The following is a 26,782-nucleotide window of genomic DNA, read 5'->3' as shown; positions in this document are numbered from 1 at the left end:
AAAAGCATTATTCTTATCATTCATTACTGCTTTGAGAATCTGCCCGGTCTCGAAAGGACACCCTGGATACTTCGAAAATGGTCTATAGCGCTAGATGGAGCGGAGAAACAGAGACAGGAAGGGTGACGTTAAAAACTTAATTTGTCTGTGAAAACTGAGACGGGAACAAAGAAGGAAGTATATAAAAATTAGTATTATACAGCCATATATGTTTGTACAAGTGCTAAAATTCTATAAAAAGAATAGCTTTAACGAACAATCTTTTTGAGCTTACACGGCAAGCATGATGGAATTTGTACGAATCTACATCAGTACTGTGGAGTTTTACAAAGATCATCGAACTGCGGTATTGATGCAGAGAGCAACAACTCTTTGTTTATATTCTCTTGTTTTGTACGTTCGACTTGCGCACCTACACAAGTGACAGGGCCAAATAACAAAAAAAAGTTCTGTCTTCAAAGTTCAACGTTGTATGTTCCACCATTTCCCTCTCTTAACTATGGTTTAGTTAACGCGGCACAAGACCCCCTAAGGGATAGTAGAATCGAAAGAATCTTTGAATAGAATTGAAGTATTTTAGAGCTGTGACGCTATTTCAGAACGATGACCTTCTCTTCAATGCCCGCTCTCCCGGGCCAGGTTCCTAGAAAGCAGGTTAACGCTAACCCATAAATAAATGGCCTTTTCATCCAATCAAATGTTGAGATGGGTTAACCCCTAACCTGCTTTCTAGGAACCTGCCCCTGAACACTATCGGTGTTGTCCTCGGGAATTTAGCGGATAATGCGGGATTACCTTGACGCGGGTGACCATATTAGCCATTTGTGTCAAGTCTTTTTGAGTTCGTGGGGGTCTGGGCTCCCTGTGGATTAAGCGTGCTCGAAAAAGCCTCCATGGCCCCTAACGCCATGGCAGCCTACAAGAATCGAAATCATGCAGCTCTTAACAGTCTGGGCATCTTCGCACCTCGATCTTTCTTCGAAGGATCCAAAATAAAGGAGCGAAAAAAGGGGTTATTTGACGAGATTTTACTAAGAAAATTTGCTATAAACATTTTATCAAATTATATCGAAACAGTGCAAACGTTTTCTGAATACTTCATCTAAGTTAAATGAATAGAATGAAACCTATTTTCTTGAAATTGATTACCCATCATAACATTACTATTTTCAGACCATCTTTATCCACCACAATATCGTATTTATCTGAGAGATCGGATGTCATTAGATAAATCTAGATGCCTATTTTAGTTATATTGCGATGTACGATTATGAAAGTCTTTGAGGTTTCGGGAACAACACTAATTAATCAAACTGTCCTAGTCGGCCACACCTTCGCAAAGGCTTTTAACATCGAAAGACACATTATGGGAGAATCACGAAATAATTATCTAAAAAAAAAGTCTTCATCACGAAATAACCATAAATATAATAATAAATAATAATAAAAAAACATATGAACTATGGAACTATGAACTAATGAACATTGGGACAATATAAACACTGAAACACGTTCTAAATAACGTTCTTTTATTTTAATCTATTAGAGTTTGTAGCACTAATGTTCTTTCAGGTTCACGGTGTTCTAATAAAATATATGATATGATATGAATCTCGAATGCCGATTTACTCGAATTAATTTCAGTGAACACCAAACAGTTCGAGGTGGTTTTGTACTACTCGGTACTACTCGGAAAATGATTTGTACTGTTTGGTGGATGATTCGATACTAATCGGTAATCCTTCGGGCATTCTATGAGTTGCTACAGTTCGGAAGCGATTTGGTACAGTTCGGGATTGGTTCGATGTCATTCGGAACTGGTTCGATATTCTTCGGAAATGATTCGGCACTTTTCGGAATATATCTGTTGCTTTTGCCTAGAATGATTTATTTTTTATAAGATTTTTGTTTTTATTTTAGTCGCAACGGACATATGTGGTCAAAATCACTTGCTTAGCATTCGCTACGTCTTAATTGAAAAGGGAATGGAATGTTATGTGAATGAATCAGTCAACTATCATTCAAATTTTTTTGACAATTGGTCTCTATTCAACCATGAACTCACCTTAATACATTCCATCGAATAACTGCGTAACAGATTCTCCATTAGAACAGAAAAAACAAGTAACAAAAACAACATAAAAAAAAGTATGAAGTAAATATGAATAGAATGTGTTTCTATTCAACCGTTCATTCCATTGAGAAGCCTTTTAAACATCCGCGGACTGGGTGGCTGATGTTCCACAAGACTGATCACAGCACAACACCACGTAAAGCAACACGGAATTTATTTGTTGAAGAATAGTCTCTATTCAACCGTTCTTTCCGTCTGATTTTAAATTCCATGACTGATTTCCATTTGAATGATCAGAGCACAACAGCACGAACAGCAACACGGAAAATAGCTATAAAGGAGGTACGGGGGTTTCTTTTGGCTCGAGGTCTCTCTCTTCGAAGGTCTGTCATGACAGACGAACTTAGACCACGATCGTTCCGGCATTCTACACTAGAATCCAAACGAGGCCGAGTTCGAACGATCAATCGATCAGATCTAGAGCGGGTGAAACTAGAGGACCGTACATCGAATGAAAGAGCTCTCTTCGATTACGTACTCACAGGGAGAGTAAAAGACCTAAAGGGATTACTAACTGATAATCCAAAGCTTGATCTTTCGTCGGCGGATAGGAATTTTACTCGTCTGTTATTAAGAACGGCCATCGAGGCGAATAATGCAGACGTATTTGAGGTTTTGGTCACTAACGGAGCTAAGATTCGCAGCTCATTGTTCACGGCGGTAGGTAGGGGCTCTAAGGAGTGTGCGGAAGTTATTCTGGCGTACTACAGGCCAGAGTGTGGAGACACGGGGCCAGAAGATTTCAAGAAAGGAAGGTTTGTCACCCCACTGATCATGGCGGCACAGTACGAGGAGTTCGACATGATTGAGTTCTTCGTATCGAGAGGATACAAGGTGTCAGTCCCAGGATGCACCGAGAGGGATGAACTTGACATGGTCTTTGTGAATAAGCAGGAGCAGGGTAACTCTTTAAGAATGCAAAGTGAGTAGAAAATAGAGTCACTTCCACGGGTGCACTAAGACAATGTGATGAAATATATTTTGCTTCTCCCGGAACCCGAAATGTTGATTGCTATCATAGATGTAAAGAGCACTGTTAGAACCACTGTTTGTAATAGGTTTGAGGTAACCGCTGTACACTTGTATATGGCAGGTCCAGCGGATGACATAGCTCTTTCGTCAATAGTTGAACAGCCTCAACACACCAGGCGCGAACGAATGGCCTTACTAAAGATCAACTCGTATAAAGCTTTGGCGAACCCGCTGTACATCAGCTATACGTATATATACGACCGGCTCCAAATTCATCCGCTCTTCCAAGTGTTCAAGTTGAACGAGGAACTGCTATTACAGGCAAAGTATGGTAGATAATAGAGGAAGGGTTAAGGAGTAGAGGTTGGGAGGTGCTGGAGAGGGTTGGGTGTTTACCCTAAGGGGGAAGAAATAATATGGAATAACTGAATTATCGTATCGTAGGTATCTGGTCAACTCGCCACCATAGCCAACTAGCCACCACCAATGTTCAACTCGCCAATCGAGTTGGCTATGGTAGCAAGTATCGTAACTTATTTTTTCGTATTGGACAAAACACAACAACAACAGCATCAACAAAACGAAGAATTTACCATATGTGTTGGTGAGTTGACTATTTATGGTGGTGGCCAGTGGTCTAGTTAACAGTTGATGACGGTCAGTTGATTCTTGGCAGTGATGAGTTGACCATTGGTAGTGGTGAGTTGAACATTGGTGGTAGTGAGTTGAACATTGGTGGTGGTGACTTGACCCTTGGTGGTGGTGAGTTGACCCTTGGTGGTGGCGAGTTGACCCTTGGTGGTGGCGAGTTGACCCTTGGTGGTGGCGAGTTGACCCTTGGTGGTGTTGAGTTGACCCTTGGTGGTGGTGAGTTGACCCTTGGTGGTGGTGAGTCGACCATTGGTGGTGGTGAGTTGACCATCGGTGGTGGCGAGTTGACCATTGGTGGTGGTGAGTTGACCATCGGTGGTGGTGAGTTGACCCTTGGTGGTGGCGAGTTGACCCTTGGTGGTGGCGCGTTGACCATTGGTGGTGGTGAGTTGACCCTTGGTGGTGGCGAGTTGACCCTTGGTGGTGGCGAGTTGACCCTTGGTGGTGGCGAGTTGACCATCGGTGGTGGTGAGTTGACCCTTGGTGGTGGTGAGTTGACCCTTGGTGGTGGTGAGTTGACCCTTGGTGTTGGTGACTTGACCCTTGGTGTTGGTGAGTTGACCCTTGGTGGTGGCGAGTTGACCCTTGGTGGTGGTGAGTTGACCCTTGGTGGTGGCGAGTTGACCATCGGTGGTGGTGAGTTGACCATCGGTGGTGGTGAGTTGACCATCGGTGGTGGTGAGTTGACCCTTGGTGGTGGTGAGTTGACCCTTGGTGGTGGTGAGTTGACCCTTGGTGGTGGTGAGTTGACCCTTGGTGGTGGTGAGTTGACCCTTGGTGGTGGTGAGTGGACCCTTGGTGGTGGTGAGTGGACCCTTGGTGGTGGTGAGTGGACCCTTGGTGGTGGTGAGTGGACCCTTGGTGGTGGTGAGTGGACCATTGGTGGTGGTGAGTGGACCATTGGTAGTGGTGAGTGGACCATTGGTAGTGGTGAGTGGACCATTGGTAGTGGTGAGTGGACCATCGGTGGTGGTGAGTGGACCCTTGGTGGTGGTGAGTGGACCCTTGGTGGTGGTGAGTTGACCATCGGTGGTGGTGAGTTGACCATCGGTGGTGGTGAGTTGACCATCGGTGGTGGTGAGTTTACCCTTGGTGGTGGTGAGTTGACCATCGGTGGTGGTGAGTTGACCATCGGTTGTGGTGAGTTGACCATCGGTGGTGGCGAGTTGACCATCGGTGGTGGCGAGTTGACCATCGGTGGTGGCGAGTTGACCATCGGTGGTGGCGAGTTGACCATCGGTGGTGGCGAGTTGACCCTTGGTGGTGGCGAGTTGACCCTTGGTGGTGGCGAGTTGACCCTTGGTGGTGGTGAGTTGACCCTTGGTGGTGGTGAGTTGACCCTTGGTGGTGGTGAGTTGACCCTTGGTGGTGGTGAGTTGACGAGTTGACCCTTGGTGGTGGTGAGTTGACGAGTTGACCCTTGGTGGTGGTGAGTTGACCCTTGGTGGTGGTGAGTTGACCCTTGGTGGTGGTGAGTTGACCCTTGGTGGTGGTGAGTCGACCATCGGTGGTGGTGAGTCGACCATCGGTGGTGGTGAGTCGACCATCGGTGGTGGTGAGTTGACCATCGGTGGTGGTGAGTTGACCATCGGTGGTGGTGAGTTGACCATTTGTGGTGGTGAGTTGACCATTGGTGGTGGTGAGTTGACCATTGGTGGTGGTGAGTTGACCCTTGGTGGTGGCGAGTTGACCCTTGGTGGTGGCGAGTTGACCATTGGCAGTGGTGAGTTGACCATTGGCAGTGGTGAGTTGACCCTTGGTTGTGGCGAGTTGACCATTGGTGGTGGTGAGTTGACCATTGGTGGTGGCGAGTTGACCATTGGTGGTGGCGAGTTGACCATTGGTGGTGGTGAGTGGACCTTTGGTAATTGCGAGTATGCTGTGGCTGTGACATACGAAATGCTTTTTTTGTTTCGTTTCTCAGGAAAGACCCAGAATTTAAGAGTGAGTATCGTGAGTTATCCGAGTCCTGTGAACAGTTCGCGGTGGATCTGCTAGATCAGTGCCGTACCCTGAACGAGCTGGACGTCATGACAGATGTGATCAAGGAGATCGATGAGAGGTACAAGAAGTCAGCCCGCAAGTATATCCAAGTTCTGACTAAGGATGCGGAGGAACTAGCCGTGCTTAAACTCGCTATTAGGAATAATAATGACAAGGTAATCGACCAGCGCGAAGGAACTAGCCGTGGTTAACCTCGCTATCAAGAACAATAATAACGACAAGGTAATAGACCAGCGCGAAGGAAATAGCCGTGCTTAATCTCGCTATCAAGAACAATAATTACAAGGTAATAGACCAGCGCTGGGGACCTCGCAGTACTTAACCTTGTTATCAAGAAAAATAATGACAAGGTAATAGACAGCTATATCACAAAAACAACATCAACCACACAATTAGCAGCAAAATTAACAGCAGCAAAAAGAGAAAAGGTTGATAATTACGCTGATTCTTTTTTTTGTTTTGCCAGTTTGTGGCCCATCCATACAGCCAACTACATCTAAACACCGTGTTGTACCGGGGAATCTACCGGCTGTTTGACTACGAGGTACCATGGGGTGACCGTGGAGATCTCAGCCGAGTGTTGTTCGCCATTCGTCACATCGTACTTCTACCGTTCTTAGCCTTCATTCACATCCTTCTGCCTCATAGCCGTCCATCACGCTTTCTCAGTAACCCGGTTATTAAGTTCATGAGCCACACGGCATCTTTCTATTTCTTTGTACTGCTGTTGATATTCTCAAGTTTTCAGGATCTGTACGAAGATAATGTCACCAGTCCGTCTAAGGTCGGTGAGTCCTGATGTCAGTTGTTCTTTCTGTGAGTAGGATGATGTCAACCGTTGCTAAAGTTAAAAAAGTTTAGGGAATTTGGGGTAATATACTGTAAATACTAGCTCTGTGAACTCTGGTGTCCGTAGCAATTTTCGTTGCTGTGAGTAAAATAATGACCGTTGTTGAAGTTGAGAAGATCTGGGAAATGTAGTGAAAAAAGCTGCAAAGGAGCTTTTTGCTTCCAATAGGGAAAGGGGGCTTATTGGAATGTGTGGCTTCAAAGTGAGGCTTATTTAGATCGTTTTGACTGGGAGGAAGTATGTCTCATCTTCCATGGTTGACGGAAAACTAATGACACAGCTCCTCGCGCACGAGCTTTATTTAAAGAGTAGGCGATATTCGCATGGGTGATTGGTTTGTTCTGCCAGGAAGTATAACTCTAACCCTTATTTCCAGAGTGGTCAATATTCGCATGGGTGATTGGTTTGTTGTTCCGGGAAGTATAACTCTAACCCTTATTTCCAGAGTGGGCGATATTCGCATGGGTGATTGGTCTGTTCTGCCAGGAAGTAAGGGAGCTCTATCTGCAGGGCGTGAGGTGCTTCATACAGCAGTGGTGGAACGTGACCGGAATGTTAATGGTGACGCTATTCCTGATGTCAATTACCTTGAGAGTAATAGCATACGGTGAGATATGACTTTATAAATCAGATTTGGAAGTTTATTATCCTTATTGATGGATTTCTGAATTACGAGGATTTCGAGGGGTCCGAACGCCTTCTGCTTATGTGACGAGATATGTTCGACTCCGGTTGACACCTTCTTTGGTAGATAAGAAGACGGTTTATGTGTTTATTTGGATTTGCATTTGGAGTGGCCTATTACAAGAGCTAAGGTGCCTATTTTAACAAAAGTTGATTCGTGGTCCGTCGATCTAGACTTCATCCTGCGTTTCCCTAGATACGCCCCTGATTATATACCATTGATTTATCTTATATGCTATGCATACATATGCTATTTCTTATCTATACTACTATATTGTGGTCGTCTTAATAATCATTGCTATCTATCGCTTAATACTCATTATGTCACGTTGCCGTCAGTGGCAGCAGGGGTGGTAGTAAATTTTCACACTGGTGCGACATTTTTCTTGGTTTGGATCTTTACTTTCGTCTTAGGAATCACGGGCCATTGGGAAGTGCTGAACGCCATCGCGAGTACCAGCCCGTCTTCTTGGTACGAGCTCACCTTATTATCCAACAGCTTCTTCTCAATCGCGATGGTACTCAGCTTTATACGGCTATCGGGGGCATTCCAGGTATGAAGCTGCGAACATCGCAGTTATATCATCATCACAGTCGTTATCATAATCGATATTATTTCTCCTCAATGAAAACCATTACCGTCACCTTTCAGAAATTTAACACCATCGCCATCACCACCGCCATCATCATAATCATTATTATCACCAACACCATCACCATTACCATTTTTAACTCGTGAATGCTTGCAAAGCATTTACGAGTTATTGGGAGGACTTCTGTGTCACTCGATCGTCGGATCGTTGGATGGTTAGATGGATCATCCGTAAACTATTTGTGGTCTTTCTGTGCCTTTCGCAACACAACAATTCTTAGATCTTCCTGTAAACTTCCGGTAACGACTATAAAATAGCCTTGTCATCGACCTGTGACCGATACGGTCATTACGTGTTATAGCCGCAAAGTATATATAAACTAATTTTTTCAGAAAAGTCTTCGATGAGGGTTGAGCGTGCGCATGCGCCTTCGTCACTGACGTCAATCGATCTTCTACGGTTCAGTCCAATTCAAGTTCTTAGTTTGCAAACAAAACAAGTAAAATGCTAGCAAAGCTTTTAATTCTCCTTGTTTTAGTACTTGAAGATTCGCGTCTCTGGGTTTTCGCGTTATTTGTTTGAATTTATGCTGAAAGAGTGATTATTATCACCATCACCATCACCATTCTCATCACCATCACCATTACGACTATTATCATCACCATCACCATTACCATTATTATCAACATCACCATTACCATCACCATCACCACCGCCTTCACCACCATTACCATCAGCACTACCATTATTATCACCATCACCATTATTATCACCATCGCCATCACCACCACCATTCTCATCACCATCACCACCATAATCATCACCTTCACCCTCACCATTACCATTAGTATCACCATCACCATCATCACCATTTCATCACCATCACCATTACCATTATTATAAAAATCACCATCACCATTATTATCACCATCGCCATCACCACCACTATTCTTATCACCATCACCACCATAATCATCACCTTCACCCTCACCATTACCATTATTATCACCATCATCATCATCATCATCACCATTTCATCACCATTACCATTATTATAATAATCACCATCACCATCATCATCATATTCATCATCACCATCATCATCATATTCATCATCGTCAAAATGATTAATATACCCACCTTATCAGCTTTTTGTGGGTGTTATGCCCGTTGGAATAAATCTTATTTTTCTCCTCCTTAGGTGAACTCCATTCTTGGCCCACTCCAGCTATCGCTGTACCATCTTCTGGTGGACATTCTCAAGTTCCTTGTGTTTTTCGTGCTTATCTTCATGGCTTTCGGCTTTAGCTTAAGGCGCCTGTATTCAAACTACATTAGTACCCAAAAGTACATCGCTAAGAACAAACCCTCGAGCTCAAACACGACTTTGAATGGCACTAGATCTGATACCGAACACCAGTTTACGGAGTGAGTACTTCTTGCTAGTCCAGTCATTCTACGGTTTAAGATCGGACTAATTGCAACACAAGGTTTTTCAACGTTTTCGTCTTCTTTTAAGACATACTAATATTCTAAAAAAATCGGAAAAGCAAACAGCTCGAAAAACCGCATCGAATTTCCACATACAAGGATTGAATGGAAACCACAGGAATCCAAAATCATGAAAATCACGAAAAATATACATACTTTGAAAAAAATCAAAGTTATGCCACTATAAATGATAAGAAATGTATATTTCTACACGATCTGGATAAAAATCAACGTTATCTTATATAGCTTATCTATTTTTGGCAAAATCCACAGGTTGCTAAACGCATTTGTAAAAAAATATATATAAATTTTGTCACCATCACCATGCTTGTAGACATTCAACCCTTTTAGACATTTCTAAATTCTTGCATAGAGATCTCCATTTTTGCAAGACTCTACACTGAAAAACACCTGTAACTACGGATATTCTCTCGTGAACTTCATCGATATCGAGGAAGAGAACTAAACATTCAGCTACATTTGTCGAGAACTGCATTTAATCTTTTTTGTAAGCTACATGTTTTCTTGTGTTGAAGTTCACGAGAGAATATTCGTACTTGGTTGTTGCTTTTGCGGGAAGGGGGATGTAGACGGGCTGTTTTGTTACGACTGTTGAAATATCCATCCAATGGGTTCGCGTCAAGCATACCTGATTCGGCAAGGCGGGTAAAGAATGGCGTTTTAGGTACGCAAAGAGTTGATCAACTGGATTCATAATTTCTTTGTGGCAGTGTAAAGTATCGGTTTAATATTTTTTGCATGTATTTTGGCGAAATCCCGAATTCCCAGTTTTCTTGAAGCGATTTTCTACCGCCCGTTTTGCCGATCGTCATCATTAGAGTGCAACCTTTCTCTTCTCCTAGTATGGGGGAACTTCAATCGCTCAATATTGCCCCAAATGGATGGAAACTTCACAGGGATTTAAATAACAACTCCACAAACGTGTAAGAAAAGTTTGAAGGTATTTTATTATATTTTTCGTCCCCATTTTTTTTTTATTGTAATGCAACATATATTTACAGTAACTATGAATGAAACACGTAAAACACAACATTAGCTTGGGGAACCTGTGGTTCGCCCTGCGGCCAAAGGTTCATCTTGAATAATTCCCTTTTAATCGAAGTCACGGATTCCATGGATTTAATCTGCACCCACGAGTTAGAACCTAGAGTTTAAGAACCTGTAACAGGGTCTTAATTTGAAAGAAATCATAAAAACTTCTAACATTAGAGAATCTATTTTCACGAAAAAAAACCCGATACATTGAGAATAGTTATGTAATGTGTTCATACACCTATTTCAAAAAAGTTTGACGATAAGAGAAGGGAAAATTGAACAAAGTTTGGCCAATAATAATGTTTCCTTGTATTGAAAATTAGTTCATTCATTACAAGGACCTCGCTACAACCTGAATGTCATTAACAGATACAAGACTTGTTTTCCCTAATGTAGCCTCACTGAATGTCATTAACAGATACAAGACTTGTTTTCCCTAATGTAGCCTCACTGAATGTCATTAACAGATACAAGACTTGTTATCCCTAATGTAGCCTCACTGAATGTCATTAACAGATACAAGACTTGTTTTCCCTAATGTAGCCTCACTGTCATTAACAGATACAAGACTTGTTTTCCCTAATGTAGCCTCACTGAATGTTATTAACAGATACAAGACTTGTTTTCCCTAATGTAGCCTCACTGAATGTCATTAACAGATACAAGACTTGTTTTCCCTAATGTAGCCTCACTGAATGTCATTAACAGATACAGGACTTGTTTTCCCTAATGTAGCCTCACTGAATGTCATTAACAGATACAAGACTTGTTTTCCCTAATGTAGCCTCACTGAATGTCATTAACAGATACAAGACTTGTTTTCCCTAATGTAGCCTCACTGAATGTCATTAACAGATACAAGACTTGTTTTCCCTAATGTAGCCTTACTGAATGTCATTAACAGATACAAGACTTGTTTTCCCTAATGTAGCCTCACTGAATGTCATTAACAGATACAAGACTTGTTTTCCCTAATGTAGCCTCACTGAATGTCATTAACAGATACAAGACTTGTTTTCCCTAATGTAGCCTCACTGGATGTCATTAACAGATACAAGACTTGTTTTCCCTAATGTAGCCTCACTGAATGTCATTAACAGATACAAGACTTGTTTTCCCTAATGTAGCCTCACTGAATGTCATTAACAGATACAAGACTTGTTTTCCCTAATGTAGCCTCACTGAATGTCATTAACAGATACAAGACTTGTTTTCCCTAATGTAGCCTCACTGAATGTCATTAACAGATACAAGACTTGTTTTCCCTAATGTAGCCTCACTGGATGTCATTAACAGATACAAGACTTGTTTTCCCTAATGTAGCCTCACTGAATGTCATTAACAGATACAAGACTTGTTTTCCCTAACCAGTAGTGTTTGGCATTCATCATTTTCCATTTTCTTATAGTCAAACTTAATTAAAATAGGTGTATACTTTCTTGTTTTATACTGCATCAATGACATTATTATTAAGAGCCACTAAGAACTATTTGTATGAGAACCAGTTTTTTTTATCACGTACAATTACTTATGATAACGAAATGTCTGCAATATCAAAGTAGCGTTGACAAGGACCTAAAAAATCCGTGTGCATTTCACCCAAAATATCTGAACTACTTCAAATAACGTTCATTTTTATCCTAATCGTGTAGAAATATGTATCTTTAGTAATCTATAGTGGTATAAATTCCTTTTTTCTAAAGTATGTATTTTTTTCGTGATTTCCATGATTTGGGAACCCTGTGGTTTTTCATACAAGCCTTTTATTTGGAAATTCGATCCCGTTTTTGGAGGTGTTTGCTTGCTCCGATTCTTTTAGACTTTTAGTATGTTATAGAGGGATACTTTCTGTGCATGAAACCGTTAAAAAAACCTTGTGTTGAAATTAGTCCGATGTTGGCCCCTTTTTTGACGTAGATTGACTGTATATTTATGCCCGTATATTTACTGAGAGGAAAATAAGTCGAACAGTTTTCACATTTCAGTATTTGTCTCTCGTCAGAGGACAATGGCTAAGCCAGCACGTCTTAAGTCAAAAAATTCAATTTTTAAAAATTTAATTTAATATTGATTTAATTTCTTTAATGACAAGGGTGTAGCCAAAATTCGTCAGGGGGTGGGATGGGGAGGGCAGGCACCGAAGGGACGCCACATGCTGATAGACAGAGTACTTCAAATAGGCCATTCCAGTCATAAGCTTGCGCGCGCATTACTTTAGAAACCTACCTCAACTACAAGACTGCACCGCGCGCTTTTTTAAGCTTGCACCAAACGAAACACGCGCTGCATGACGGTTATTGAGGAAGTTTTCCATGTTAGTGCGCGCGTATGTTTATAGCTGCAATGGCCTATTGTTGTAGGAAAAACACTTAAGGCTCTGTCATATGTACGTTTTTTCTCTTGCGACCTGTCTCGCAAAAAAATAATTGCAAGTCACACGCGCATTTTTTTGCGTGTGACACTCTTTTTGCAACTTGTTTTGAATTTCTCAAAGTCGCACGAAAAGTAGAACGCTCTTCTACTTTCTAAAACAGATTGCTTCAAGTCGCAGGAAGAACTTCACGTGTGATAGGGCGCGTGTGACCAGCCACAATGTTTTGTGAGACCAGCCGCAGCCTAAACGTCTACGTGTGACAGGGCCTTTAGGGAGTCCCGAGCGCAAGTTGGCGGCGTTGTTGAAGTCACAAGAAGACTGGTGGACATTCTTTAAATATTTTCCTTCTTTTGGCTTTACAGCGTTGGATCCGGTCTGAACAGTCTATTCTGGTCGGTCTTTGGTCTAACAGAACTTAACAGCTTTGGAACAAACGACGCCAAATTCACCATCACCAAGGAGACAGGGGAAGTGATGTTTGGGTTTTTTCAGGTCATCGCTGTTATTGTGGCAGTCAACATGCTAATCGCAATGATGACACGATCATTTGAAAGCATTGCGGTATGTGAGCCAGGGAGTGGTAGTGAGGAGGAAGGGTGTGGTCAGCTATAAACAAAGAGTCCTAATCCTCCCTTTCCCCCCCCCCCCCTCCCCTAAAAAAGCCTTTATTCTATAACACAACCATTACACATAAACACTTACGCAAGAACCAAGTAAAGAGCCACGTGACTGCACAACAGAAGGGGTGTTTCCGATAACATCCTTTCCTGGATTTTGAATTGTGTCTGTCACCAGACTGTGCTAGCGTCCCGTCTTGGCCCGACTGGTGCCAATGTGTGTATGCTAGTGTGCTTCTAAAGTTCACATTTATGTCACCAGGGCCTGTTCGTATGACAGCCGAACTCTTTCCAATGGAGTTTGGGTTGCAGTACACAGCTGACAATTCGCCGATCCGATATAAGTGTCTGTTGACAGATACATTAATCCGAACCCGCGCCCCCAACCGCTCAAGTGATAACTCCCCTTACAAAACAAACACACACGACACCGTGTATAACGAAATGGTTTTCGTAATAATCGTAATCGTGCGTTACATTTTGTCGTGCTACCTTTGCCTGAAGTTGGAATTAGACAATAGAACCGGCGATAGTGAAATGGATATCTCATATTACGCAGGAGCACGCTGACGTCAAATGTCTCATGTTACGCAGGAGCAAGCTGACGTCAAATGGAAAGTTTCCAGAACTCGACTTTGGATGAGTTGGATCCAGAAGGGCAGCGGATGCCTTCCTCCGCCTCTCAACCTCATCCCCAATCCCCCATTTATCCTCCGAGGGGTTAGACAGTTCTCCCGCTGGGTGATTCGCTGTTGCTGTCGCAAGGTAGGACCTGGAATGCATAGGAGAAAAATAAACAATTACCCAGATTTCAAAGTTAAGTTTGCTTTTTCTTACCGCCATTGTTGCTATGCTTAGCGGCAATCCTATCGAAAGTTTCATTCGATATTTAATGAATGTGTGCATTCATTAAATAAGATCATATCCAAATGCACGTCACGAGCGAGTTAATTAAGCCAATCCCGAGTAAGCCCAAAATGCACCGGGAGACCAACCAAAATTGGTTCGGTCGAGAATGCCGGCAAGAAAAAGCCAACCTTGTTGGACTGGGAAAAACATTTGCAAATTTCCTAATGATAAATCCATAAATTCATTGCTTTTTCAGAAGAAAAGAATATATCGCAAGACCATCCGTAGAAAAAAAACGAGCGTTTGAGCGCGATCAACTAAACACGTTGGCCGATCTCTCACGAACCGACCAAAAACGCTTTTGGAAAAAAACTTAAAGAAATTTGCGGAAAAAATAGAAAAAGGGACAACGTGTCAGTAAGCACGGAAGCTTTCCACGATTATTTTAAATCATTGATTCGCGTTGAAACGACCCAGCAAGATGATGGGGTCAGTGACCATAGTGGCATTGATAGGGTAGACGAACAACAGACAGGACCGCTGGACTTCCCTTTCACTCCCCAAGAAATCGAGAAAGTAGTTAAAGGTCTCAAAAATAATAAGTCGTCCGGACCCGACAATATACTAAATGAAGTAATCAAAGCGATAAGCAGTGCGCTGCTGCCTATATTAGTTAAACTTTTTAACAAAATTCTTGAAAGTGGGGAATTCCTTACAGTTTGGGCCAGGGGTTATTTGGTACCCATTCATAAAAGGGGCGACAAAAATGTCCCAGAAAATTACCGTGGGGTAACCCTTCTCTCGTGTTTAGGAAAGGTTTTCACTTTTACCTTAAATCACAGACTGGGGACTTTTTCGGGTTCCTCGCCGTGCTACAAGACATGTATTCCAAAGATACGGCGCGCGTCAAAAACAATAATGAGATATCAGGACCCTTCGAATGTACAGTCGGCGTGAAACAGGGGTGTATTTTGTCGCCGACCCTCTTTAATATCTTTCTCCATGATTTCGCCCTTTCCCAAAACGAGGTTACAATAGACGCCACACGTATCAATGATAAGCCTCTAAATTGTCTCCTATATGCAGATGATCTTGTTTTATTTTCTACGTCAGAAAAAGGCCTACAAAGAAGGCTTGATATTTTGGGCAGTTCTGTAGAGAAAACGATTTAGAAATAAGTACCGAGAAAACAAAAGTGATCATTTTTAGTAATAACGGGAAAAAACTTTCACGGTACAGGCTGACCGTGAAAGGACAATCAATAGAAAAAGTAACCGTATACAAATACCTCGGGCTCACATTAAGCGCAAACGGAAGGTACAATACAGCGAAACAGGAATTGAAAAATTCTGCTTTGAAAGCACTTTTTTCCCTGAAAAGAAACCTCGGCGAAAATTTCTGCTCAGATATTTCACTTACTATCCGCCTGTTTGATTCATTTGTGAAACCAGCTTTACTATATGGAAGTGAGCTTTGGGCCCTAGAGGGGAAATATAACGAGATACGTGATCCTATTGAACAGTTCGTCTAAGCCATTTTTGCGTACCTTATCCAGAGTCTGGTTCCTTGATGAATGGCCAAAATCACACAGTCTATAGCCATGTTTATTAAAATGCCTATTTGGGGCGGTTGGGAATGTAAATATCGTTAAAAATCCTGACAACTATCAAAACCGGAACTCTTTTAAATAAAACAAGTGTCATTTTATTTGTCCGTTTGTATTACATGTGGTTATGCTATATATAAACTTAATGAATACACGATTTGGCCACACCTGCTCTCTGAAGCTCTCCGTAAATTTACCATGCTCTCTGATGCTCTCCGTAAATTTACCATGCTGATGTTCCGCTCTTAAATTGTCACCAGTTTACTTCCGGAGATCCGACGCAAACCTCAACCGTTAAAAGACAAAAGAATATATTAGAATCCGAGATATTTAACATGCCATCCGCTCTAAATTATGAATCACACCCTCGAAGAAACTTGCAATATACACACTGCTTTCAATATCTTAAAATATTTTTCGCGTTTTCCGTTAAAAATCATCGGAGATTGAAACGTAATCGACCGGAAGTAAACTGGTGACAATGCGGCTTTAATTGTCACGCACTAACGCAAATGCTCCGATATGTCCACGTAAATTTACTACTAAACAGCTAAATATAGATTAAAGAGCTTGAAGTAACAGAGAGGACCATTCTTCGAGAGCAAATAACGAAGAGGGCGAAGAATCATAAAAACCTCTGACTGCTTGTTCTTCCAAAGTACCCTTTCTTACCTTAATAAATCGATTCAAAATTACAGTCGTTGTCATTTTACGATGTGGTTGGAATCCTTTCATTCTGCGTTTTGCTTCCTTTGGACTGTTTGGATTTCAAATGTTAACGAACTATAGTCTGTCGGACATGTCACACTGTCTGTCGAACTAGTTCCTTCGCCTCGCCTGTGTTTCCGCAGACGTAAGATTTAGAAAACGCCATTTGATCAGTGATTGGTGTATTTCGATCCGATAATGGTTTTATGCTCACGGTTGCTCACTGTGCTGTCATTTGATTGGTGGAGATTGCGATCCGAAACTTTTCAAAAATCATCTCCATCTCAGTTGGGTTCAGATCGACGGTTTCATCGCACAAGAAGTATCGCACTAAAGGTAAGTCATCGTAATATTTTTCTAAATTATTCTTCGATAACTACTCTATACAAATTTAGTATGAGTTCCTAGCCATATCTCTGGGCCGATAGATGCTTTTAGGCGCGATGTCGAACATTATCACAGATATCTGATATTGAGATTAGGATATTATCATTGTTTTCCTCTAATTATATGCTATTAGATAGTGGTTAGACCCCTCTCCTCTTCCCTCGATATTATCGGAGATTATCTTATTATAATCTACAGTACTAAGCTGTCTATTTAGATATCCTCCTTCCCTTTGCTGGACCCTCGATAATGTGATATTATCGGAGATTATCTTATTATCATCTACTGGATGTCTATTTAGAAACCCCCTTTCCTTCTGCTGAACCCTCGATATTGTGATATTATTGGAGATTATCTTATTAGAATCTACTATATATCTATAGAAATTCATTCGTCCTCTTTGCTGGACCCTCGATATTGTGATATTATCGGAGATTATCTTATTAGAATCTACTAGATATCTATAGAGATTCCTCCTTCCCTTTCTGGACCCTCGATATTGTGATATTATCGGAGATTATCTTATTAGAATCTGCTAGATGTCTATTTAGATACCCTCCTTCCCTTTGCTGGACCCTCGATAATGTGATATTATCGGAGATTATCTTATTACCATCTACTGGATGTCTATTTAGAAACCCCCTTTCCTTCTGCTGAACCCTCGATATTGTGATATTATTGGAGATTATCTTATTAGAATCTACTATATATCTATAGAAATTCATTCGTCCTCTTTGCTGGACCCTCGATATTGTGATATTATCGGAGATTATCTTATTAGAATCTACTAGATATCTATAGAGATTCCTCCTTCCCTTTCTGGACCCTCGATATTGTGATATTATCGGAGATCATCTTATTAGAATCTGCTAGATGTCTATTTAGATACCCTCCTTCCCTCTGCTGAACCCTTGATATTGTGATATTATCGGAGATTATCTTATTAGAATCTACTAGACAGGGCTTCTGGAATTACGCGGAAAAAAAACTCAAAATTACGCGGGATTCTTTGCTAAATTACGCGGAAAATCAATCATTACGCGCTAAATTACGCGGGATTTTGCAATACATTTTTCTCTAAATATCAAAATTTTGCGGGATTCTTTACTGAATTACGCGCTAAATTACACATATCAACTGTTTCGCCCAAACAACATTTTGTACCGAAGGAAAGCACGAAATAACGTTTATTTTTTGCGTGAAAATATCTTAGGCGAGTTTTCATTGGCTCCTAGCCACCAGCCAATTAAAAAAGGGAATTTTATATTAGTCCTAGGCGTTCGCGGCTTAGCAAAGAACACCTAGCCATTTTATTTGTTTTCGAAATTAAGTTCGAAATATCGCACTCTTACGAAGAATATCTGTCTTTTTTTTTACGAGAAATAGAGGTAAGAACCCTAGACTCCTTCGTCCTCTCTGCTGGACCCCTCCATATTATCGGATATTCGACTACAAAATCTACTGTGACTGTCACGTTTGTAGAACGAGTCTATATGTGATATTATCTGATATTATCAAGTCGTGAGATGCAATAATCACGGTTCAACACAGCAGTTCTAAAGTTATAGTATCTGATATATATCAGTAATTAGCTGGACTTTCTGTGTGTAAATCTTGTGATATTATCTGATATTATCAAGTCATGAGATGCAATTATCTAGGTTCAACATGGCAGTTCTAAGGGTATAAGTATCAGAAATTAGATTTGTGAGCTTTGTTGTAATACCGGCTAAATATCTGATACTAGAACCCTGTGAAAGAATATCTGATTTATATCCGATTTTAGATGAGTGATACATATCGTATAAGTATCAAAGTGCCAGAAAAGTTCGATATCGTGCCTTTTTTATGCTTTTGATACTTCGGTAGGGGCATACTCGCAACACTACGAGGAGGCCATTTTTAATATCTAAGCGTTTTAGCAACTTGGGTTTAACAAGGACCTGCTCTATAAGATTGATAACTGTTTGTATTTTATTTTCTGCACAAACAACGACAAAAGCGTGATTGAAAATCAATTTATGAACTAGTGGAAGGTATCTGGTACTGAATCGCAAAAAGATTCCAACATATTATTTAGATACTGACCAAAAGGCAGAGATCTACTAACAAGTTTCAAAGGCCTGCCTCATATTTTCCAATCGATTAAAAAAAGTATCATTATAGCATTGAAAAATAGACAAAAACAATAGTGATTGTAAAAAAAATGTTTTCCTAGAAAAAAATGGATATATGTTCAGAATTCCTCAATTATCTCCTGTGTACATGAAAATGACTGCATCAAATTGAGGACACTTTTTTCATTAGTTTTTTCGACAGTAATCTAATTTCTGTTTATTTAGAAGGTGGTTTCATAGCATGGGGGGACTCCCATAAAAACAAACAGGGATGAGTGATTGTCAGCAAAATCAATTTTAACTCTTTGAGTGGTCAACAGCCATTTTTTCAATTCTTGATAGATGGGAGTGGTCCATGCAATTTGTAACCTTATAAGTGCTTAAAAGCACGAAAAAACATTATTTTCAGTTTTTCCTGATTCTCTTTGATACTGCACATCTCTTTTCTGAGAACTTTCATGTCCAGTTGTTCTATTAGGATATCATGATCCACTAGTGGGGATAACAGAGGTGGAATAATTTTTGAATTCCCCATAAGGGATAGCGGTTGGTAGGATTTTATAACCTAAAAGATAGTGATCACCCCTGTCTACAACATTTTTTTCATCGAAAGTACTTATGTCACAATTCAAGCTCACATAATAAGTTTATACGATGTGAAGACACACAGTCATTCGGGGTCGAAAGGATACGCTCAAACCTAGTTCCCGTTAATAATTACCAATAAAAAGAGTTTAATTATATTGGTTATAAAAACCTTTTTTTTCTTTTAGATGCTGCTATGAAGGACAAGACGCAGATGTATTATTCCCAGCACCAACCCAAGAAGATCAGCGGCAGAGACTCAAGCATCTGTCACGCAACTCCCGTCACGTGACTAGCATTTTCACTTTCCAACTACTGAAGCTAATGATGATAGGCAACTTGCACTAACTTTGATCACATAACTTTTTGGGTGCCAAAGTAGCGCGCACTCCGGCTGTTGGCGCAAATTAACATCAAAAAAGCAACTTATCCAGCTCTTACGGATCAGCCAGAAGGTTTTCGTGTGTCAGATTTATTTATTTTTGATTTCCGTATGTCGTTCCCTGCTATTATCCCGGCTAGCGCGTCGGCGTTGTTCTTTCGCCAGCGATATAAGCAGATTGGAGTGAGTCACACTTCTGATTCTTCCACTAAGTTTCCTTGCTCTGATTCTCCTTGTGAATTTATTTAATGCTCCTCATAAACTTATCTTGTTCTGATGTTCTCTGTAAATTTACCTTGGTCTGTTGGTACGAGAAGCATCAGAGAGCATGGTAAATTTACGAGACGCATCAGAGAGCATGGTAAATTTACGAGAAACATCAGAGAGCGTGGTAAGTATACGGAGAGCATCAGAGAGCGTGGTAAATTTACGGAGAGCATCAGAGAGAATAGTTAATTTACTGAGAACACCAGCGAGCGTGGTAAGTTTACGGAGAGCTTCAGAGAGAACGGTAAATTTACGGATAGCATCAGAGAGCGTGGTAATTTTACGAAGAGCACAGAGAGCATGGTAACTTTACGGAGAGCATCGGAGAACATGGTAAATTTACGGGGAGCATCAGAGAGCATGGTAAATTTACGGAGAGCATCGGAGAGTAGTTGTGGGTGCTGTTTTTGGAGTAGCAAGGATAAATTTTATATAAATAGTATGTATACATTATGATCTTCTTGAATAAAAGTTGATAAAGTAGAACATGTCCACTTTGAGTCAATGGTTTTATAACAAACCCTTCAAGCGGTCGATAAGTCCGTTATGCTTAATATAGATATCAAGCGGTGACCACACATCATCAAATTAACCCAGACTCGTACCCAGTCGTTATTTGCTGTTGCGCGGACATCCACAGGAATCCTGAAGCGAAGACAAAAAATTCCGAAACCGCATCCTGACCGTCATGCATCGCGCGGCGTCTGGGTACGAGACTGAAATTAACCATATAGCTACAGAAAAGACTGTCCATATTCAACCAGGTCAAGAGACTGCAAGTAATCGTCCATTTCGTCAACAAGTTTCGTCCAGTTATTCGCAGATTGTCGAAATGGACCATGATTAAACAGAATGAGACTGTTTTTGATCTCGAAAAAGTTCAAATGGACAAGACCATAGAATGGTTATATCCGTGCTTTTTTAAAATAAGCGTATCGGTAAAAAAAAATGACAACTCTGGATAGGGAAAATTAAGAAAACTCCCGTAATCTGCTAGTACGCTTTGGCGTACTAGCAGATTATTTCTCGTAAATGACCAGATCTTATATCAAGGTACAAATACTGCTAACCACAAATTTAGAAAAAGGGCCGAAGAAGGCAAATGATGCATGTTTTTTATCATTTTATACCGTTACTAAGAAAATATCACGTAAGTGCAAAAGTGCAGATTTTGATTTAATGTTGTTGATGCCTCTGCTACTCACCTCTGGTACTGTGCCGAGTAGCTTTTTGATAGGGTTTGGCCACTTTATTGTTGTTCAAAAGAAAAGCAATGAAAGTACTATAGACTACCTCTGAATTTCTTATTATCCCCTTTAATATCTATAATAGACTTATTTTAAGACAAATCATTTAAGTTTATGGACACTAAAAACATTAAATCCTCCAGTAATCTGTTAGAAATGTGGCTGCCTTACAGAGGTGGTTTAATAATAACTAAATCTGCTTAGAGTCGTTTTCAAAATCCTGTGCAACAAAATGCAATTGTTAAAGTGTAATAGTCAAGCCAGAACAAGTGAACAAAACAGTGTATAAGTACTAAATAAACTAAAAAGTATTTATGTATCTCAAAGTTCGCTCCGGTAACAAGAGCCTTTCTTATTCATTCTCTCCCAGAGCAGTCAGATTATGGAACCTTTAACATAACCCTCTGCCAGCCTTCAAGGCAGCAGCTTCAGAAGCTTTACCCTCTATAAGGTACCACCACACCTTAAAGCCCCATTGGCAATCAATGCGATTGTTTTTGTTTTGAAATAGCGCCTCTTGCGAGCGATTTGATTGGAGGACTAAAATATGCATATAATTCCACGCGATCACTCAAACTCGAAACTATTCCTTGATTTATCACTGATAAGTACTATAATCTGTAATTAAAACTCTAGGTTGATAAGCATGAACCGAGAAGTCGAGGAGAATATATGCCGAACACATAGGGAGTATATATTTCATTGCTATGATTTGCAAATTTGACTCACAGCAAAACTTCTACATTTTGTTTGTTGCATCGAGGCTCACCTTTGAATCGAACCTGCTATTTTCATTCCCTCTATAAGTGGCTCAGAGTCTGAAAAACTTTGACTTCCAGGAGAACTAAACCAAAATTCCTTTGTAGTGGCTGTGATTGTTATCACGCAATGCGTACAAGATTCCCTATAGGCAAGATACTGGCATCGACACGAACGCAAAAAGCGAAGGACTAAAGCGAAAAGGAATTCTGTATTGTTCTTGGACGTCAGTGAATGATTAATACAAGTTTCACGAACCTAATTTCCCGTGAACTGCGGCCTTCGGCTCAAGGTGGTAAAACCGCTTTCATATGACATCGCATAAATGCCAGCATATAGATAAATCTTAGAATTATTTGCCAGGTATTGTTGTAAAACGATAAAGTGATAACTATTTAAAACTTTGAGCCGCATAGCGCTAAAATCGGGCCTCAATCTGATGTAGGCTTGGCTGCTTATGGGCCTTTAAAGCAATTTGTTGCAGAAAGTAGAACAGCGTTTTACTTTACGTGCGACTTTGAGAAATAAAAAAAAAAAGTTGCAAAAGGGGTGTCACACGCAAAAAAATGCGCATGCGACCTGCAACCATTTTTTTGGTGAGACAGGCAAGAGAAAAAAAAACGTACGTGTGACAGGGCCTTTAGATATTTGGAAATTTGTGTTTTTCTCAAGTGGAGGCGACACCATATCAATATTTGGGTGACCTTAAATCTCGCTCGGCCAATCTCTTGGAGGCCTGGGTCTAAGGGCTTTTCAAGACTTGTGTGATAAAGATTTGACCAAGCGATAAAGTTTTTTTGACACATTTTTGCCTCGAGTCTCAAATTGAAAGGAATCAGTATTTTTCACCATGTTTTCTGGAGTTCAGAGAGCGGGAAAACTTTAGCTCTTCTAAATATGGGCATCAATGCCCATATAAGGCAATGCATACGAAGGACACTATCCGTGGGGAATATGTTTGATATGAGAGTGTCAGCGAAGCGTGGTTACATAGCTTGCGCCGGCAGGCAGCAGGCGAGGCAGAACCACAGGGCTCCCGCTCGATGACCAAAAAAACTCAGTCGCATAGATTTTTTTACCATTTTTCTATACCTATGGGGCTCCGCGCTGGCTCCGCTATAATTTAAATATGTACTCCATATTTGATTCCTAGAAATCACGCTAAACTTCCTATTTTCTTCATAGAAATCTCGTTCAAGCGCGTACAAAGATGAATCATATGCCAACGCCAATAATGCCAACGTAGAGGTATGTCGCCCTTCTCTTTAAATGTCCTCTAGGATTGCAAATAAAACAAAAAGCAAACATGGGAACTTTTCAAAAGTGAAGAAGTCTTCGTTACCGTTAAGTCTCGGGTATTTCACATCAGGTTCTCGATAGCAAAATCCTTCTGTTTTCGGCTTCAGGTCAAAGATGCCCCACCCCCCTTCAAAATACCTAAAAAAATACTCGGAATGAAGTTACGGAGAACCCAAAGTGGATTGGGCCTTTCCCTTATGAGAGGAGATGCAGTAAAACACGAAGAATTTCGATACAAAAGAGCCCAGAATAGGTGACTTGCGCTAAGGGATCACGTGACAGTTTGGGTGGCAAACTAGCGCGCGCTCAGATGATAAAACAACAGCAACAAAAATGCGACTTGTTGAGTGTTTACGAAAGAAGCCAGATTTCTTTTTTTCAGAAAGGTTTAGTTCCATTTAAAGATTTTATTTTTTTTTGTTGTTCTCTGGTGTGAATTTTTTGTTTGATTATTTTATTTTGAATTTGCCACCCAGAAAGGTCACGTGATCTGTGCGCAAGTCCCCTATTGGTAAAACTAATCTTAAAAGACACAATTTAAGGCGCTACATACTTACAAATTAACCCATAATCCCTACCGGCAAGATAGGGAGCTTGTCCCTTACTCATTTTGCAACTATCGAACTCATTTTGTTTTTAAATTGGTTGTTTCGAGTTCCTCAGCAAAACAACAATGGTTAAGCTGACTAGCACCCTTTAAACTTGTGCTTACAGAAGATTCCAATGGATGAGATGTGCAAGAGAAATCTTGGCCTTTCTCAGGTCATCGAGAGAAGGGAACTAATCAAGCGAGTGCTTCGCAGATATCTGCACATGCGCAAATTCGAGGCAGGTCACAGAGAAGAGGGGGAGCTCTTAAGAGATATCAGGGGCGCACAAGATGACATCCTAAGGGGGGACCAGAAGGAAGACACTAAGATGTGATTCCTTTCTTTGCACATGAAACGACAGTCACACAGAAGAAAACACTAATGAGTCACACAGACAGTCACACAGAGAAAACACTAATGAGTCACACAGAGAGGACTAATAAGTCCCGTGAGCTATTCTCACGGGACTCATTAGTGCGAATTTAAGGCAAAACTGACAAACATATCAGTCATTCGCTCTCTTGTCTTCGTGTGGCGCTCGCGCCGTCCTAGCTCCAAGCATTCTACCACGCGACACATATTGAACTTCATCGTCTTCGTGTCTCTATTCACTCCTTACGTCCGCCTGCCTTCAAGGCGCCCTCACAGTACCCTTTTTGGCTGACCAAGAGCATTTCCTGTCCGTCGGCTTACCTGGTTCTTGTTAGGCTTTAAGTAGTGCCGGATATATACAGAGTTAGAATCGACTGTTTCGCTATCTACATACATAGGGAACAGGTTTGAGGCCCCTCTTGTGTAGTCTGCTTCTTCTCTTTCTTCTAAAATTACTTGTATTCCCCGTATTCATTGTTGTTGCCTTACGGTTCAGTCAACTTTCTAGCACGTGTTTTTATTGCTTGCATATTTTCAGCTAACTTGGGCCCTCCGTAGTTTTCTCCTATTATTTATCTTACTGGCTCTGGGCTACCGTGTCCTTCGCCCGGATTTCTGTTTGTGTATTTCTAGTTGGTTCGGGTCCCTTTTATCCCCCGTAATTTCCTTGTGTTATTTTCAGCTAGCTCGGGTCAGTATTACCCGCCGTAATTTCCTTGTGTTATTTTCAGCTAGCTCGGGTCAGTATTACCCGCCGTAATTTTCACGTGTTATTTTCATCTAGCTCGGGTCAGTACTTACCGGCCGTAATTTTCTCGTGTTATTTTTAGTTAGCTATGGTCCGTATTACCCGCCGTGTTATTTTCAGCTAGCGCGGGTCCGTATTACCCCGTCGTAGTTTCCCCTGCTAGCTCGGGTCCGTGTTATCCCGCTGTGGTTTTCTCGTGTTATTTTCAACTAGCTCAGGTTGTGTTTATTACGCCGTAGTTTTCGCCTGCCATTATTTCAGTTTCTTACCTCGCCTTTACGCTCCTCTCTCTTTAGCAAGCTCTCTCCAGTTTGGGACCGTCTGAGCCTTACCCTGTCTCTGGACGGGGCACACGCTGGGACCGCTTTGCTAGAGTGTCACCCCTGCTTTTACTATTCTCACGGGACTCATAAGTGCGAATATAAGGCAAAACTCATTAACATATCGGTCATTCGCTCTTCTGTCGTAGTATGTGGCCCCTATCGTCTGTGGTCCCGGCTTGCTCTTACCTGGCGCATGCCTGCTATTTGCTATTTATTTATTTATTTATTTATTTTCCCACCCGCCCGCCACTGGGCTCGCCAGTATAGCTGCATCGACATGACAGGAAAACATGACGCGAACAAAATATCAAGTTTTTTAATTGATTCGACTTTTTGTAAAGTGAAAATGATGATCAAGGAAAAATTATCTTAAAAATCCAAAATCTGGTTATGTGCACTTCGGCCTCACGTTATTATTTGTGTTTTGAAAATCGGTCCTCAATACAAGGAACCTATAGCCATTGTAAGAAATTGTGTCTTCTCTCTCTCTCTGGAATTGCGCGTTTTCCAGGTTTTTCCGTCATGTCAGTTGCATGGTTGGCCAGACTATGACCTGCAGCAAGCTTGAAATGTTTCTTGTAATTTTTTGAAGGACTTTAATAAATACTTTAAGTCCATATGGGCTACTGCATTATTTATTGACACTATAACAACTAAATTGTAAGATACATACTATTAATCCTTTTAAATGCGATCGCTACCATTCTCCCCGAACTATTTCAGTGCGCGTCACAACCGCCAAAAGCGCGCAAAGCAGATTTCCTTTTTGCCATGGTTGCCTTTCAGGCATTATATTTATTTTTCACAATAGTAAATGTTTTTGAGTCGATAGATGAGAGTAGTTTCTGTGAGCTTCCCAGCCAGGCAAAAAGGTCTTGGAGATCTGAAAAAGACGGAAAGACCTAATGATTGACAGACAAATGATAGACAGACAAACACGTGGAAAATAGGGGTGAGCAGCGAGAGCAGACAGGCTTGCTATCAAATGAAATATGCAGACAAAAGAACGAACAAAATTACGGATAGACAGAGGGACGGAAAAAAAGATAGATGAACGGGCGGACCAATAAAAAGACTGATAGATGGTAGAATGGACAGGGGTAGTCTAGGGGATGTT

General features: G+C 41.1%; 2 protein-coding genes and 1 long non-coding RNA gene across 6 annotated transcripts in view; 2 read left to right on the top strand and 1 right to left on the bottom strand.

Moving 5' to 3' along the window:
- The window catches only part of LOC5502082 (sperm-associated antigen 1), a 43,687-nt gene that overhangs the window by 1,248 nt on the left and 15,657 nt on the right, over positions 1-26,782 (bottom strand). For 2 of the 3 annotated variants that reach the window (XM_032370353.2, XM_032370354.2), the window contains exon 22: positions 26,285-26,548. The exons of the other annotated variant lie outside the window; for it this stretch is intronic. In XM_032370353.2, coding sequence (XP_032226244.1) covers positions 26,448-26,548 — 101 coding nt within the window. In that variant the 3' untranslated portion in view covers positions 26,285-26,447. Of the gene's footprint in view, positions 1-26,284; positions 26,549-26,782 lie in introns of those variants that run through there. 3 annotated transcript variants of the gene reach the window in all.
- Positions 2,081-26,732, top strand: LOC5502080 (short transient receptor potential channel 5). Of its 2 annotated transcripts, XM_048734684.1 has the most exons (11): positions 2,081-3,056; positions 3,228-3,432; positions 5,682-5,916; positions 6,228-6,549; positions 7,057-7,218; positions 7,710-7,849; positions 9,090-9,316; positions 13,172-13,370; positions 14,021-14,191; positions 23,519-23,581; positions 24,347-26,732. In XM_048734684.1, exons 1-11 carry the CDS (start codon positions 2,345-2,347, stop codon positions 24,554-24,556), a joined length of 2,646 nt encoding a protein of 881 aa, XP_048590641.1. In that variant the 5' UTR covers positions 2,081-2,344; the 3' UTR covers positions 24,557-26,732. The 2 variants fall into 2 exon arrangements, with proteins under 2 accessions (XP_048590641.1, XP_048590642.1); XM_048734685.1 differs by lacking the exons at positions 23,519-23,581; positions 24,347-26,732 and adding an exon at positions 14,532-14,631 and having other exon boundaries at positions 2,325-3,056.
- LOC125573876 lies at positions 16,818-22,858 on the top strand. The gene is made up of 2 exons (XR_007314243.1): positions 16,818-16,925; positions 19,867-22,858. It is a non-coding gene; the product is annotated as an uncharacterized LOC125573876 (long non-coding RNA).

The sequence above is a fragment of the Nematostella vectensis genome, chromosome 11 (assembly GCF_932526225.1).
Source record: "Nematostella vectensis chromosome 11, jaNemVect1.1, whole genome shotgun sequence".
NCBI classification, from domain to species: Eukaryota; Metazoa; Cnidaria; class Anthozoa; order Actiniaria; family Edwardsiidae; genus Nematostella; species Nematostella vectensis.
The sequence above is the reverse complement of the archived record's forward strand: the minus strand, read 5'-3'. Positions and strand labels throughout refer to the sequence as shown.